We start from the raw sequence: 17,694 nt of genomic DNA on the forward strand, positions 1-17,694 counted from the left end.
CAGGAGCATTGATTGTCGCCAGCAGATACACAGGGACAAAGTTCGTTTTAGTGAGGTAAAGGGTGACAACCTTTCTACAGACAAAAATGTCCCTCAGTCAGTAAAGCACAGCGGTAATCGGGCTACAGATAACAGAGCATATAGTGAAGGCAGAGATTAAGGAACCCCACAGTCAATCCATCCTGCAGCAAAAAGCTGCTGTAAAGCAGTTTACCACTAGCCTATGAACACATTTAGAAAGGCAATGCTTCGGCGTAGGATGTTTTTAAAAACAAAAGGCTATGCCAAATTTCATTGGCATTATGATAAATAAAATAATGTCTGAGCAGGTCCAAAATTTGGTGCATTTCTTACAGACAAAAACAAGAAGGATTTATTTCTGTCACGTGTTCATGCAAAGAAAAAAAAAAATTATGTTGTCAGCTTCTGATATAAAAGCTATGCAAAAAAAACCCAAAACAACAACAAACCACTTCCAAGAGAGCTGGGTTTATACTTTTAATTTATGAAGACAAAGACCTCTGAATTTGGACCTGTCCCATCCTGAGGTGAGGCTGCGCATCAATGGAGGCTAGCAGAGGTCAGGTACCACCCACCCCAAAGCCCATTTTGGGTGATCATGCTCCTGTCTGTCCTCCCACCAGTGAGCGGGCAGGTGGAATTGGGCTGGAGAAACATAGTTGTGGCTGTCCCTTACAGTCCCCCTAGGGGAAAAAAAATCAAATAAGGGAAAGGTTATTGCAGACTGATAACAGCTAGGGAGGCTGGGAACCGTACCTGTTGCCAGGGAGAGTTTGCTCCAGCACAGGCAGGGCCCCCTGGGCCTCCGCCCCTGCTGGGAGAGGTCGGGGAAAGGCATCCAAGGGAGGGAGGGAGCTGGAGGGGAGCACCACTGCTAGATGAGGAGCTGAGGAGAGATTGCAGGCAGCCACACCAGGGGCCCAGGTGGTCAGGGAGCGAGGTCTGAGGAGGGGGTTTTGTGGGAAAACCATAGCACGTGTTCATGGAATTATACCCTTTGGTATCATGCATGTGTGCAAACGAGGTTGATTACAACTAAAGACACGGTTTTGGGCACTTGGTAGCCTTCGAGAACTGGTCTTTTGTGGGCCTAGCAATCACATTGTGACTTCTTGTGTGCAGAATGAAAAAAGGACATAGGTGATGGAAACTTTTTGCAGAGAGAAATGGAAAAGAGCAATCCTGCCAGCAGTGAGACTGCTGCAGAACCATCCGTGCTGCTGCATTTGCCACTTGATGCTGCTCTCACTTGCACCAGGAGCACACTCAGGGGAGAGCACAGGGCTCCTGCCTGGAGGGGTGGGAAGAAGGAAACACATGACCCCATGGCTGGAAATCACTCACATAAAGATGCAGCTTGACCTGAGCATCACATGCCAGTGATGCGCCATAAGCGCAGAGCAGGGATGGTGTGGATTTGCCAGGCGACATTTCTTTGGCTTTGGGAAGCTAAACCAGGTATGATTTCAAAACCTTTAAAACATGCCCCCTCCTGAGCACAGTCTCACCATGCAGAGGAGCCAGAGTAGAACACCATGAGCGCAGCCCTCTTTTCCTTTGCATTGTCAGGGTGCTCCTCCCCAGACCACCTGTGGGAAGAACCAGTTGCAGCCCAGGACAAGGCTCCTGAGTGGGTGAGAGGCTGCTCCCAATGAACGTGCATCCATATAAATTATTACCCCAAATCATGTCCAGTGGGCCTTCGCTCCCCATCACCACCTCCAGCCAGGGCAGCCAGACCACCACTGTGAGGAAAACACCAATCCAGTGGCCACCAGTAGCATGACTGAATGCCAGTTTTGCAGCATTAACTCTCAACTCCACACAGAAGGTTCTAAGAAAGCAAAAGGCACGGCAGGAGGGAACCCCCCCTCGCCTCAACAATGGGCCTGCTACCACTGCAGGTGCCCAGAGTGGAGCTCAGTAAAACCCTGCCAGCCACCGTGACAAAACAGCCCCCCTGAGACCAGCATGAATTATGCACGTCCTTACGTATTTGCGGGATAGAGGCCTTAGTTCACTGGGTTAAAATACAAGAACAATATAAAACACCTCTGCCTCTGGAACCCCCTGTACTTCATAAAAATGCTGGGGACCCTGCTGGAGCTAAGCCATTGTTGATAGCCATAAAAAATCGGTTAATAAATCTTCTTCCACCAATGAAATAGCTACTTCACAGCCAGAACTAAACAAATTGAGCATTTCAAAGCAACCTGCTTGACACAAGCCCTGATTTGCACACAAATCCATGCATCCCCACCACTCAGCCTGGGCAGGATCCTGAGCCTGCACTGCTTGTCCCTCCCCGTTGTCATAGCCAAGTGCCAGGAGGAGATTTACTGCACCAATATTTTCCTCCCGAGTGACAGGAAGGGGATTTAGCTCTTTAACCTGCAGACCATTAGGGTGAAACCAGTCTGATGCTCAGCAGCCATGCTGGCTACTCCGGCACTATCTGGCCAGCGTTTCCCCACCAGCCCACTCTCAGTCACAGACAGACACTGAAAGTACATCATAATGCCACTTTTACCTCTTTTTTTCTTTCTTGGTTGCCCTCCTTTTAAAAATGGAAATGTTCTTTAAAGAAAGGCAAGCACTCATCTCCCTGCTGCTTCACTATCCTAGAAGTTTAATCTAATAGGTAAAAAAGCAATTAAAGATGGGTTCCCTTCTGAAGATATCTCAAGTCAGTATATTTTAAATGCAGCTGATAGCTAAGGGGAGGGAAAGAATATATTTCACTAGTTTTTCCCAACTGCATGTCCATAGATGCATTAGAATAGTGTGATAACTAGAAAGAGAAAAATACCATTCCAGTTTTTATTAAAACTTCTTTAAAAAAAAGGTCTCATCCTAAATTAATGCCTTTTTTACTGTCTTTTTGATGACATAATTGCCTGCAGGGAAGAGAGCAGAACCTGCTTCTAGGCAGAAATACTCCATGAAAAGTTGAATCTAAATATTGATGTTTCAACAGAACTCACTATTTGCTTAACTGAATGTTACATATTTGTCTCGAGCATCACACTGGGAAAGCAAGAGCACATTTTCATGCCCTTTTAGCAGCAAGGGATGACTTGGAAACAGGGATGAGCAAATCCTAGATTTTTCAAAGCCGTTTGATTTGGGGCTCAGCTGTCCCGATAACTTGTTAGGATTTTTGTTTGTGAGACAGGTGTTTGGCATTTCTAACTCCCTGTAGGAGACATCAAACCGAGCTCTAAACTCCTAGCCTTGAAAGTTCAAGTCGAGGTGGTTTTTGTTTTGCTTTTCCCCCTGAAGGTCAGCTCAGGATTGAATCCTTTTGTCAAGGTTGGCTGGAGAGCAGGAGGCTCTGTTAATCTGCAGGCACTGTGGCTCCCTCCTGGCTTCCTTCCCTTGCAGTTTGTTTTAGTTCAGGATTCACCCCCTGGGATTGTAAAGGCTGCAGACAAGGGTTAGAGGTGAAACAAAGAAAAGGAGGTTGGTTGTTTATTTAGAGGGAGCCAGGATTCATAATGTTGGAGACACTGGGGGCCTCCCAAGAGATAACCGTAATTTTACAGCACCTCCCCACAACTTTTTTCCAGAAATAAAACACAGTGACAGATCTAAAATACCATTTCCCCGAGTAACTCCTAGAACCAAAACAAGGAAGAGTTTTTTCCTGCAAAGTGACCAGCCACTGGAGCAAAACAAACATGCTTCCATTGATCTCCACCTGGGAAAGCAGCTGAAAGAAAGAAACAGACAACTTTGCCTCCCTCAGAGACCACCTTCTTTCATTCACTCAACTTGTGCCTTATTATGGAGGTCTTTTCTTGACCATAGATCTTCTTTTGCTTGGGAAATAATCTTCTTATCTCCCTCTTTTTTAAAGGGAAGGCCAAATTCGGCTTTCATTTATTCACTCTGGAACCCCACTGACCTGTAGCTAACAGATACATCCCATACCACACAAGCAGCCTGGCAATGTATTTTCCCTGTTCATACCTTGTGGTAGTGGCCACAACAGCAGCAAGGGAAGGTGCCAATACTTCCATTACGCCTAATGAAAAACCTTGCTCTCTCTCCCCAGTCTTTTCTGGGTATTTGCTCTTCAGGGCAGCATCCTGCAGTGAGATTGCTGGATTTACAACACAGCAAGTGGCTGTACAACACAAACTGGATGCCAGGGAGCTGATAAGAGAAGGTAAACCATCCATCCGTCTGTCCAGCAACTGCTAATCCAGGGTGAATCTGCTGACGTCAGTGGCTTTATGCTAGACACACACTGGGGTGAAAAATGAGAGTTGCAGCTCAGCGCAGGCAGCCCAGCTCCAGCACTCTGCTACCAGAAGTGGCTGCTTACTTTCAAGCTCTCTACACAGCCTGTAATCACCCAATATTGAAACCAGATTTACAAGCTCTTTAGAGGAGGAGAAGTTTGTGATTTCCAAAGCAGACGCATTTGGTATTTCAGAAAAAGGTCAAGCCCCCTGTGGAGTAAGGGGGTTTTAATAGAATCAGTTCAGCAGGAGTTAAGAGGAGACATACCAACCCAGCGGCTCTCAAAGCAGGGAAAAGCGGAGACATATGAAAACCACAACCATTACTGTTTTGAGGAAAGAATCAAGGAAAGAGAGGCACAGGAAACACTAAATTACATCTTGGATGTTTGATTTTATTTATTCCAATCCAAGAGACTGTTTCAGTTAGAAATAGAGAGGGTTGTCCTTATGCTCCAGGGCTTAGAGAGGTTTCAAACAAAGGAGTGTCTGCTATTGTCTGCAGGGGAAATCTGACAGTACATAGGACAATGACAAATCCTAAATCAAATGCATTTTAAAAGGATAGCCATCACCTACTGTGTCACCTCTTTGGCCTCCAGCCTCTGGCCAAGCCCTTCAGCTTTTAACATTTGCTCCCTGCTTCAATGGATTGCATGCAGTGGATGTCTAGGACCGCCTTGTTCCACACACGTTCAGCACCCAGCAGCTGGGAGACCCATGGATCATCACTAAGGTCCCCCCTTGTCACGGGAATACAAACTTTCTAAAAAGTGTAAGGGAAAGCTGGTATTGCTGAGTTTGGCAGGCAATATAAGCAGCCACAACAGAAATTTAACTGTACAGATGGCTACTGCTTGCTCTGACACTCCTTGGATTCTACAATTAGTAGTTTTAGTGAAAAGATTTGGGGCTCATTCCATAACTCATATGGCTGCGGCCAGACAGACACCATAACTCACAACATGCTTTCCTGAATATGGGTTTTGAAATAAATGGGAAATCCAGATTTCATCCTTAGAAAGCTGGCAGCCCAGAAACTTCTAGGCTGTATCAGCTACCACACCTAAACCACACATACCGCAGAGCAACCCCAGCAACCACTAACTCGGGTGCTGTCCCCAGCAACTCGGGTGGCCCTGCTTCCAGGACTGCAGGGGAAGGCAAACAATCTCTTTTCTTCTTTAAAAGATCTCCACAGCAAGGGGCCAATTAGAGCATCCCAGTCTTACTGGCCTTTCAATGGCAAGCATAAATAGGGCCTTATGTATTCAAATCGGCAGCAAAAGAGTGGTGAAGGTCATAGGATGCTTAAATGACTATACAATGTGCTCCCTCAGATTTCTGGAGACAGCACTTGAAAAGTTTAGCCATTAGATCTTCTAACGTGTCTAGTCATCCTAACTACCATGAGCTACGGCTGACAGACAGTATTTCAGGTTTATCACTTTCAGCATAATCTTCCCAGCCAGTCATTCCCAAATATAATACACTTGGCAGAGCTAAAAACTACCCTAGACTTTCAGATCAGTGCAAAGGAAGGGCAGAGCACGTATAGGAAAACAGTGCTTCAAAAGGTCAGCCAGAAGAGCACCGGCCACATTCCAACAGCAGTTGAAACCACATAATTTCTTAAAACTTCAGCAGCAGAAAAAGGTAGGAATCAGAGAGCACAGTTCTCTGCATTAAAACCAACTCTCCAGGCACTTCAATGAGATAATAGGAGTCAGCAGCTTGAGGAACACAGATGAAACTAATCCTTCTAAACCACACTCTTACAGCCCACCATAGGCATGTGGGACCTTGGCTTTCCCAAGGCTCTCACCACACTCAGCCAGTATCAGTGTTTAACTGTAGGGGTAAATGAGCAGTATCCATGCCTCTGTTTGCAAAGCCAAGTGACCAACTTCTCTCCAACAAGCCTACCACACAGTTTATGTGTGCGTTCAGGAACACCAGCTTGTGACCTGGAGTGGCAGGTTCCCCTTGCTTACATCCCAGCAAATCATAAAGCGGCACAAGAAACCAGAGCAGTGCTGCAATGATGTTGTAACCCCATTTGTGACACCCCCTTTTTACTGGTGGCAGCAGTAGGGGCTCAGCTTCATAATCAAAACAGGAGACAAAACAGTTTCTAAAGCTATTTAAACACAGACAAATACTAGACTCTTGCCAAGTACCATCTTCTGCAGCAGCAGTTTGAACTCTTCTTTCACCACGATGGGGCATCTGCCTTTTAAACAAGTATACTTTAATTACTTCAGCAAAGTCTAATAAAGCAAGAAAAATAAATGCAATAAGCTCCTTGGATAATCCAGAGGTTTTGTTTGTTTTTAGCAACCAGGCACCAAATAAATGATATTATCAAGTGAAGCCAGCTAGCTGAAGGAGTAAAACAACTAAGCACACAAATACTGGCAGGGAAAAAAGCCTAGGCAAGAACAGCGTAAAGGAGGAGACAGATTATTCTTTAGTCCCACACAAAAGTAGCAGCATGTGATACTGAGTTACACTATAGAAGAACAAGGTAGATGTTTTCCACTGGGCCCACAGGGGTTATCAGTAGAAAAAAAAAAAAACCAGCCACCCATATATATATATATATATATATACATACACACACATACATACACACACAGCAGAGTAGGTGCTGAAGTTTTAGGGTTTCCTGTCCCCAAGCAAGTAAAAGATGAAAGAAAAAACCCCTCAGAAAACAGAATTAAAACAAAGGGAGGAAAAACAGTTATGAAGAATTAGGAGCCACTTGGATGCGTTTTGTGCAGGGAGAAGCAGCGCTTCTTCATTACCAGAGAGGATGAAACAGTTATCACAACACTACAGGAGAGTTCACTGAGATTAAGAGTAAAACACAACAGCCAAGACTTGAGGATGTGGGTTCGCTGCTACTTGAAGTATAAAATAAAGCTGCCACCTTTGCTCTGGAATAACCACTTAATTTCCCCTCACAGAGCAAGAAAACTCCATTTTCAGAATCTAGTTGTTATACAGAACATTACCATACATACCACCTTGATCTGTTTCCCACCACCACCCCAAAAGGAACTGCTTTCCAAAACAAAAACCACAAGCAAGTTTCAGACAAAATATATATATTTAAAAAAATCTTTACATTAAGTCAGGAAACATAGGAGCTTGCATACAGTTTATTATAATAACTCAGTTCTCAGCTCCCTACAGTTCAGATAACCCTGGTGACAGTGTTTACAACTTCTAATTTTTGCTTTCATAACTTTAAAGCAAACAATACATTTGAGTGTATTTTACTCTGTGCAAATAAGACAACTTTTGGAATCCTTCAGAAGAAATATCCAAGATTCTGTCTGCAGAGGTCCTTTGTTTCTCAAAGATGATTTATGAGAGTTTTTGTTTTAAGATAAAGTGCTCCTGTCCAGCAGAACCCAAAGGCCTTCAAGAGTTCAGAGAGTAAGTTTAGCTCAGATTAAAAAACAAATAATTGGTCATACAAATTCCAGCTTCCCATGTCCACTGTACATTCCCCAGTGGACTAGCGAAAGAATTTTATCATTGCTGAGGTCTGAATGTCTCATTTTATCACAGGTCATGCAGCAGTTCTCATGACCAGTCACAGGCACCATGCATTCCAAGTCCAGTTTTGCCACCTGCCCTTTTTTTGAATGATGTCCATGAAAACTATAGTGCAAACGGGAGAGCATTTGCTGTCGTTGATCTTGCAGCCTCTTATTTTCACTCCTGAGCATTCGCAAGGCCAGCATGATAAGGAGCACCAAGATTAGCCCACCAGCTATAGGAACAGCAATTACTGCTGCCCTGAACCATAACTCTTTCGAAGAGGTCAATTCCTGCACCTTGGTGATGAGATTCCTGCTGCTGTCATGTTGATATCTGCTCCCTTGTCCTGCAAAGGGAAAAATGTTGAAGCTTATTTCAGTATCAACAACTGATTTATATATAAGCAACTCCATTAAATGCCACAGTGAGAAGCTTAAGGAGCAACAGCTACACACTCTGCAGCATCTACTGAAAATACTCTTACAAAGAAAAAAAGATGAGTTTAAGGCTATTTATAACATGGAATTTCTTATCCTGATAGCCAATTTAACTAGGAATACCACTGCCATTGCTTCTTAGAAGCAATCAATAACAAGTTGTCAAGATCGACCTTTACCATTAATGCAGGCAAAAAAAAAAAAAAGCTATTACAGCTGAAATGCTGCTCCCCAGCATCCAACCACCCACTCCCCCCTCTGGTGTCTCTACTTACAGCAACAACTAAATCAATAGCAGACATACAAGGATTTCACTACCACCAGCCCAACAGCCAGAAGAGAGATTTCTCTGAAGCTTCCTTGCCCTACCTGAAGTATCACTCCTGGAAGGGGACAAAACATCATGTAGTCCTCTGTAATTGCACATATCTTCATGACAGCATTCCAACGTGGACACGGTGGTGGTGCCAGAGTGGTTTTGTGCTTGTTTGGCTTGGCAGATATCAGCTGTGCTTGCAATAGAGTCCAAGCAGCCATGAGTTAGTGGGGAATGTGTATTCTGAGGATCAAGCAGTCTGGAGAAGCAGGCACTAAGCTCAGATTTGCACATATAGCCAGTCGCAACACAGTGTGCAGCATCACAGTAGCATCTAATTTCACCTAAAAAATAAAAATTGTGCAATAAAGGTCAGAATTTAGCTCATTAACGACACCTCACCAGGCACTCTTACTAGCCACAAGCATCACAAAATCAAACTCAGTGCCAGTTTTGGGATACTCCTCTAGACTGTAAATCCATGAGAGCAGGGTTTTCCTTCTGATCGCTGTACAGTGCCTACCTGCTGTAACCTTAATCCCTGCAAATGCCTTAGGGCACTTGTTTTAATTACTAGTACCATAGTCCTTTGAATTAAAGCAAGACCATTTCACTAAAAGAGGCACTGGGAGAGGACGGTCATAGTGGCTTTTTTTCCAAGGTAAATAACTAACAAGACCATTTTACAACTACTTCCACTCACTGTCAGCAGTTGCATTAAACTGCATTTAAAGTGAAACCCCTATTTTAAAAGCAATACACACCTTCAGCCCTACAGGAAGTCACATCTATGTTTTAAACCATTACTATAGGAACAGCAATATATTTTTGCAAAGGTAATGCATTTTCAACTGGGTGTAAGCACACAACAAAAATACTGGGTTTAAATATCTGCGTGATAAATGAAAAAAAAACCAACCAAACCCAAAACAGTCGGAAATGCTGAATTGTTTATTACCTCTCAGTACTGTGCCAAAATTTAAAAGGTTTAACTAACACCTTATAAAGCTATTAGCTACAACCATTACCATCCAAGTCTCCCAGTCATGAAGGCTTTTACTGCATGAAACTAGGCGACTATTTGCAATTTCTCCAGAAAAAAAAATAAATAATTCTTTAAGCAGTTTTTCACGCAAAAAGGCTTTTTTTAATCAGTATTCTAAAACAGAAACAGTGCAGGTTCACAATTAACATGTTCACCATAGTCAATGTCTCCCAAGCTGAATGTAAAGTTACTAAATGGGGTGAAATTTCAAGGCTCAAAGCTCCCTCTCACTCCTCCCCAATCTTGCATGCCATCCAACATGCAGTCAAAAGGGGAAACACTTAAGACTGAAAATCCTCTACCAGCTCTATGAAAAAAATATCTCGGGAAACCTCAAAAATTCCTGAAGGAAGCGATAAAAAAGTTCCCTTCATAAAACTCTTTATTTTGTGCTCTGCAAACTGCTCTGGTACGAATTATACATGTCCTGCACTGTAGGGAAAACGTACTCTTTCTAGGCAAGTTGCAACTCAAACATAATTCAATGTGCCATTGATCCAAGGTTTAGGAGAAGGCCAGATTTTAGAACCATCCTTAGAAGAGCGGACAAAACTACTTCCAATGTGCCTGATGTACTTGTCATCACAGCAGCACCAAGGCTTTCACAGTCAACTGAATTGCTGGACGTCTTACTTTACAGTCTGCACTTAAAAATCAGTCTACAGGCTTCCCTGCTGCCACCCCTTCTCAGGAAGCTTCCTACCACCCCATACCTAAAAAGCATCCCAAAAGACGTTTAAAAATCATCCCAACCAAGTTAGCTTCCCCTCTCCAGCCCTACCTCAACACTTTCCCAAAATGCTACTGCGGGCTCCAGGCCTTGAAGTTCCCGCTGCTCCTTAATAACTCTGCTAATAGAAGCCAAATGATGGAGTGTCTTACTGTCTCCAGTTCAATTCCCTTGGGCTTTTAGACCAAGTAACCTAATTTTTTGTGCATTCACACACGCTGTCATCCAGCATGCTATGGAAAAAAAGACTCAATCATTTTCTAAGCATTCTGTGTGAGATTTTCCCGCAACCTCTGTAAAAAAAAACCCACAAAAAACCCACAAAAACCAAAACAACAACAAAAAAAACCCTCCAACTTTTCATCATTTTCTAATTTTATGAATTAAAAATAAGATGCAAACAAGGAACAGCACCAGGGCTGAAAGTCCTTTCATTGAGCCTCAGTACAGCACGAGAAGAAAGTGAAACAACACACACACTTCCATTTTAAGTGTTTATATAATCACACTTAAAATTCTACATTTTATTGACTTAAGACAATCTTATAAACAAAACCTGACAGGCTAGTCATCAGGTTAATTCAACTGCTTTTTAATTAAAGCCACGTTCTCGGGGAAACAAAATGGACTTTGTATTACTGTATTAAAACTGTATTTCTGTCAATTCATAAAGTTTCTTCCTGTGCTATGCAAAAAGCCAGAAAGGGTATTTCGTATTTTGAAACAGTGAACAATGCCCTTCTGTTCCCTCCTCTTTCTTGTTACTGTACGTAGCTATTAAAGAAAAATGTCTGCTTTTAGTCAAGATGGCTACAGGAGAGACTGCAGGCTTCTCTTAAAGCTTTTGAAGTCAGCAGCAGCCAGAAGTCTGTGATCCCCTAATTATATCATTATCAGGCACATAGTTTCAGTATCTGCGACTTCACATCACTCAGTCACTCCCTGTTCTGCCCGCTTTGATGGGGCCAGCCGGCTCCCCCTGCACGCTGCAAGGGCTGTTATTTAGGGTTAATTACAGCCTGCCTTCCAAAATAAATAAATACCGTCGCACATCATCACCGCGCTAACCTATCCCTTAACCTCCTCCCCGCAGCACGGCGATTACAAGCAGCCAGAGGGTCGCCTCTGCCCGGAGGCGCTGCCCGGGCGGTCAGACACCAGCTCCGGCTCCAGCCCCAGCCCCGCAGCGGGCGGTGAGAGGGCAGGGCTTGCCCGCGGCCGGGCGCAGCTCCCGCTTTGACAACCGCGGGTCCCCGCTCTCCGACTGACCAGCACGGGCAGCCAGGTTGGACGGGACAGGAGGGCGCACACCCGGCGGCTCCCCGCCGCCGCTCGTCAACAACAGCTTCGCGAGGGGCTCCCGACACATCGCAGGCCCCGCCGCGACCCGCGCCCTCGCCATGGGGCGGCAGCGGCACCGGCCTCTCCGCACTGACGGGCTTCCCCGGTTCAGTAGCCGCTCCTCGCCCCGCTCCCCTTCTGGCACCCGGCCTCCTCACGCGTCCCGTTTACCCCGGCTCGGCTCCCCGCAGCCCCCAGGTCCCCTCCGGCTACTCCGGCGCCAAACACCCCATCGCGGCCTCACCTCTGGTGAGCAGGACGGCCATGGCGCACAGCTCCAGTTGCAGCCAGATGAAGATGTAGCTAGAATGGCGATCCATTTACCCGACCGCCCGCCTCGCGAAGCGGCGCCGCTCGCCACAGCCCGCAGCGCAGGCACGGCCGAGCCGCCGCCACCGCCCGCCCCTACCCCGCTGGAGCACCGAGGAGGAGCCGCTCGCCTGCGGGCAGAGCCGTTGCGCGGCCACCGCTGCGGTGTGCAGGGGCGACGGCCGCGGCTCCCTGCCTTCCCCTCCCTTCGCCGCCGCGGCGGAGCCCCCGTCCCCTGGAGCGGCGGCAGCAGCACCGCAATAGCGTACACTCTCCAGCCCGGCGGGCGCCGCCTCACTGACACGGCGGAGCCGCTTCCCGCCCCGTAAATACCTCCGGCGCCGGGCGCGGGCCGGTCCGCTTCGCCCCGCCTCCTGCCCCGCCCCGCCCCATTGGCTGTGCCGCGGGCAGGGCCGCCACGCCTTCCCTCCCCCCCACCGGCGGCGGGCGCGGCCCCGACGTGCGCTCCCGCCCGCGGCGCCCCCGGGCGGCGGCGGCGGCTCCGGCTCCGGCTCCGGGCGGGCCGGCTGGGCGGGCCATTAACCCTGCTTAATTCAATGACGGGCACTAAGTGCAGGTCCCCGGGCTCCCCGGGGCTCTGCCGAGATAGAGATCGCTGGCAGCAAGGAGCGCCCTCGCCCGCTGCATTAGTTTCGGGGTTCTCCCAAGCGAGCTCCTCCGGGGTCGCTTGGAATAACCCCCTTCCGGAGGCAGCAACGTTGAGCTGCACAAGTAAATGTAGTGGCTCTGGCTGCAGGTTTGGCGGAGGGGTGTTTAATCAATAAACAGTGCTAACAACCCCGTGCTCGCGGAGAACGGCCAAAAGGAACGAGGCTGAACCTGCCCCTGACGTGCCCGAGGGCCCGCGCTGCCACCGGGACTTCGGCGGGTCCCCGCCGCCAGTCCTGCCCCTCCGCCCCTCTCCCGACATTACGGCCAGACCGGGATGCACAAGTGTTGCGACACCGGGGATGCCGCAAGTTTCGCTGCAGCCGGGTTTGGGTTTTGAACTGCCCCGTCGGTTTTTGAACCGCCGCCCGGGCTGCCGGGGAGCTGACAGCGGCTCTGCTGAAGGCGGGAGGCGGTGGCGGCGGTCTCAGTCCCGCCGGTCCGTGGTGCTCCGGCGTCCCGGGGCGCGCCATGCGGCGCAGGGGTTACTGCGGCTCCCGTTCCTCCGCGGGTTTTCCACGCTGGTGTCACGTCCACGCAACAAGGGCAGGCCCGCGGGTAGGTGTCACCCCGCGATAACTTTTCTCCTGCCAACATTTCCTATGGAAGAACAGTCGTTGAGGAGGCAAGCAGGAGGCGATGCCCCACCACCCGGCATCCTGTGGGTCGTGTTTACCTTGGGCAGTTTTCCTTTATGTCCTGGTCCTGAAAACAGTGTGCCCCATAGTTAAAATTTCTTTGCTAACTTAGTTTTCTCCTTTCTGTTCCCATTACAGTTTACAAGCCTTGATTTCTACTCACACACCGACTGTTTCCCATTTATGGGCAAAATGCTTTAAATATTTGGGTCCACAGCTAGTATTAAAGCTGTTGGATGATGTGCAGTTATTACTATAGGTAATAGCAAAAAATACGTTAGAATTTTAATTTGAGATGGTTTGTGAGTCTTTAAAGACATTTTCTATTCAGGACATAATACCTTGTGACAGAGACATTCCTGCCCTGAAAGAGAAAGGAGGAAATATGAAATCTGAGATTGAGATAACTCCAGCTTACTTTGGCAGAGAGGAGCAGACTGGATCTCCAGCTAATTAGTGCTGATGCCATCACACCTTATAATGGTTTTACTGTGAGTCTTGCGATTTGCATATGTATAAGATAGATACACGTGTGCCGCACCGCAGTCTTTACACTTATGTTATACATATTTGCACTCCACCACAAAGTAATTTTATAATTCTTGTTTCTGTTTAGAAATTACAAAAGCAGCGAGATCAGCCAAGCCGTATCTCCCACTCTGGCACCGGCGATCAGACACTCATTTGCAAACACATGAAAATACCATTCACGACAAGTTAGAATCATTACAGCACCGTGTGTAATTCTGGTTCTTCTGTTCTTACCACTGGTGACAAGCGCATTTAGCAGATCTCATTTGTTACATGAGATACCAACAGACTGGAAATGGCTTTTATTCGTGGAGCCACATTACTGCACTAAGTAACATGAGAGACTCCCTGAGTATTATAAACATCCTGGCTGAGGGAGCATGGACAGGCAATGTGCTCCAGATCAGTTTTGAGCAGTAAATTTCATTGACAGTTGTCAAGTTTGAATTGTGAGGTACAGTTTACTGTAAAAAATTGCTAATTCTGCATACTACAGGCATTCTTGAAGTACCACAAGTGATGGAGGGGCAGCAGGGATCACCTTCAGCCTTAGTTTCCCTCAAAGTAACTACTTTAAAGAACCTTTTGGGGAACCTGTGCATGAAGCCAGGTTCGGGAGTTTCTGTCTGACTGACTGGTGGTGTCTCCTCACTGGTACTCTGCCCAGGGAGCTGCCTGCACAAGGATCGGGTTGGGTCTTCTGAGAGGACATAACATAAACAAAATAATTCAGTTTCTGCAGTGCTAATTTGCTTTTGTTTCAGAGGCAGGAGCAAGCAGGGCCAGACTGGCCTATGAAAAAGGGACAGGAGACAGACCCAGCACAAAGCAGTAATAACAACATGTTCTGCAACCAGAAGGAATGTGGGATAATGACTACAAGGAACCATCAAGGAAAGCGTCAGGAGCCCAAGGCCACATGATGTGTCTCCAGCAGCCATGGGAGAGAAGCCTGGAGACTCCACTCAAAGGGACTACATAGCCCCACAGAGCACAGGGCTGCTCCCTCACACCAGATACGGCAAAGCCCTTTGAAACTAACACCAGTGAAGGACTTCTTAGTTGCAAAATCAGCCTCCAGGCACCTCAGGGAAAGGGACTGCATTGGGAAGCATCTCACAGAAGCACATTCCCCTCTGCATCAGCTCTAAACTGTGTCATGAAATTTTGATGCAAAACTTTTGTCTTTAAGAAGAGGAAGTTAAATATTTTTTCCAACCTAAACAATTATATGACTCTATGAAATTGCCAACCAAAAGAAAAGATCCATCCAAAGAGTCTTTGCAGGCCACTCGAATGCCAGTTTGGCTCTCTTACTTCATTTCAGAAGCCGATAGTTGCAGTGCCAAGTTTCTGTCAAGAGGACTTAGGAACTGATGAGTCAATCTTAAAAACCAATTCAAATGAGCATCCAAGGTCCTGAACTCCTCCAGACCAGGACTTCTCCTACAAGGCAAGCAGCTGCTCAGCACAGGACCTGCTTTCTCTTACAATCACATTCAGGCTCCTATTTTCCACCAGGAGCATGTGAGCAGTGCAGCCATGCAAGGGCCTCCCTCCCAGTGTCAGCTGGTGAAATACACCCCATGAAATACCAAACCACATCCACCACCTCCTCCAGAAGTTTCTTGTGCTTGAAAGCCCCAGCACAGGCATGAGAGGATGACTGCCACAAGGGGTTTAAGTCTTTCCTAGATCCAGGAGGAAAATAAGACAAGCCAAGACAGAGGTCAACCTGGCAGCACTTTCGGAGTATGTAACTTTGAACAAGAGAAAAGCCCCTTTCTGGGAACCCAGCTTATAAAAATCAGCCTCCTCCTTTTGTATTGCTTCTTTCACATGTTCCCTTTCTCTTTTTTACATTAAGTGGCATTAATGCATGTCCACATTGCTCCTGCCTACTGTACATGTGCCATCAGAAGAAGCATGCCTGCAAAACTAAGTTAAAGCCTGATTTAAGCAACTACCCCTAGAAAAGTGGTTTGCAGTGAAAAGTAACTCCTCCATCTGGCAGGTTTGAACATTATCATGAATTCCTCACCCTGCTGTAAACTTGCCTGGCATGCTGGCAACTCACCATCACTTCCCCCAAACATTTGGATGTAACCCTTCTGTCTACCTCTGCCAAACAACAACCGTGTTAATGCAGTGTTCTCTGCTTGTTTGAACCTTGGATTTGGAAATCCATTCTACATTCACGCCTCTAGAAAAGGCATCGCAGCAGCCCTGTCCTGAGGAAACCCTCATTCCTCAGGGAGCTGAGGATTTACATGCTGCTGGGTTTGCATGTGCACACTGGCATTTGCCAGTACAACCAGTATGAAAGATGTTGATTTCACTAGCAAGGAAGGGTTGGTACTGCTGCACTGCAGTCATTTCAAATTGGTGTCAAAAGCAATGCTCATGCACCATATCCATTCTTTTTTGCATCTTGCAATTATGATTCAGCTGGGAATTTCTCATTTGGAAATTATATGAAGTTAAAAGGATTGGGATAGTTTAAAGCATCTTTGGAGCAGTATTAATCAGAGCAGGGTTTGAGCTTTTTTTCTTTACTGCTCAACACTAGCCAACAAACAACTTTCTCTTTCCAGTTATTGTGCTAGCATTTTGGATATCATACACACAAGTTAATTCTACTGAATTACCTTTATTTATGTTGATTATTGCCTTTAAAAATAATTAAGGCTTAAGCTAGAATAGCTATGCTCAACATAAAGCCCAGGGGGAAGGGAATGTAATATGACTCCATGCAATTTCTTTGGCTCCCCACTTCTGTGGCTGGCCATGGGTTTACTGAACCAAGTAGCCATTTCAGGAGCTAAGAGTATGCAGAACCCAAAGCCTGGCTCCTTCCCCAGCCTCTCCCCTCCGACAGACAAGCTGCCAAGCAGGTTCCCGCAGGTGAATAAATCCCAGGGAGCTTTATCCCGGTAACTGGGGCAGTTCAAAGAGGTGATGGAGGCCTGCATGCTATATGCCTGCTCACTTTCAGCAGCAATTAGCATGTCCCCAGTGAAACTCGATTACCTGCAAACTGGAGGAGGGGAGTTCCAGAGATGATCAGTGATCACTGTTCACACAAAATAAATAGGAAACAAGGCTAGTGTCTGCTTCTCAGGATCCACCTCTCCATGCACAAGTGATACATCATCCCAGTGACACTAATCTGCATTCCCCACAGATAGAGGACACGATAAAGAAACACTTTTCAAGGGGCCCAGAAAGTGAAGCATTTCCTGCCATGCTCATCACTTTACTTTTTTTCATTTAAAACTAATCCTCCCTCCCCCAAAGGAGCTGCACTCCTGCTCCTCCCAATCAATAGGACGATTTGCATTTATCCTCCTGGAGGCATCGCTCCTAGGACCAGGGCCAGAGCGATTCAATCGATAGGGGGAAGCTGGAGCAAGGCTGGAAAAGAAGAGCAGAGAGATTCCCCCAGGGAAAAATGCAAAACACTGGAGAGAGGCAACAATTATTGTAATTGAAGGTAATGAGGCCGAGGCGCCAGCTCCAGCCCTGCTTAACATCATTCAATACAGAGTGAGACGCGGATGCAGGAGGGAGCCCTGCCCTGGCCCGCCCGCTGCAGCACGAATGCTGCCGGGACAGGTCTGTCCCTTGTGCCGACAGCTCAGCAGAGCTGCAGGGGATGCACCGAGGAGAGTCACTCGAGATGTGACTGCTCTTGGGGTCACAGTTCTCGTTTTCCTTTCCAAAGAGGACTCTCGTGTCTGGCAGCGTCTTCGGTGTATTTATCCTCGTTCTGCACTAAAAGTCACACACTGAGCACCAAATCCCTCAGCCAAGGACAAATGTTCTGTCCCGTGGCGGGGCAACAAATTCAGCCCCAGC

General features: G+C 46.8%; 1 protein-coding gene across 1 annotated transcript; it reads right to left on the reverse strand.

Annotated features, from left to right (window-relative positions):
* Positions 1 to 7,361: 7,361 nt before the first annotated feature.
* BAMBI (BMP and activin membrane bound inhibitor) lies at positions 7,362 to 12,205 on the reverse strand. Its single transcript, XM_061350864.1, has 3 exons — positions 11,934 to 12,205; positions 8,627 to 8,917; positions 7,362 to 8,166 (listed from the first exon to the last, which is right to left on the reverse strand). Exons 1-3 carry the CDS (start codon positions 12,007 to 12,009, stop codon positions 7,748 to 7,750), a joined length of 786 nt encoding a protein of 261 aa, XP_061206848.1. The 5' UTR covers positions 12,010 to 12,205; the 3' UTR covers positions 7,362 to 7,747.
* Between the last annotated feature and the right edge of the window lie 5,489 nt (positions 12,206 to 17,694).

This window comes from Neopsephotus bourkii, unplaced genomic scaffold (assembly GCF_033783945.1).
Source record: "Neopsephotus bourkii isolate Nb327-2 ecotype Australia unplaced genomic scaffold, CSIRO-AGI_Nbou_v1 NB_53, whole genome shotgun sequence".
Taxonomy (NCBI): Eukaryota; Metazoa; Chordata; class Aves; order Psittaciformes; family Psittacidae; genus Neopsephotus; species Neopsephotus bourkii.

Coding starts and splice junctions, on each gene's coding strand:
- BAMBI (XM_061350864.1), bottom strand. CDS start 12,009: ATGGATCGCCATTCTAGCTACATCTTCATCTGGCTGCAACTGGAGCTG. Junction 8,918..11,933: donor GGCCGTCCTGCTCACCAGAG/GTGAGGCCGCGA, acceptor TTTATTTTTTAG/GTGAAATTAGATGCTACTGT. Junction 8,167..8,626: donor TTCCAGGAGTGATACTTCAG/GTAGGGCAAGGA, acceptor TTCCCTTTGCAG/GACAAGGGAGCAGATATCAA.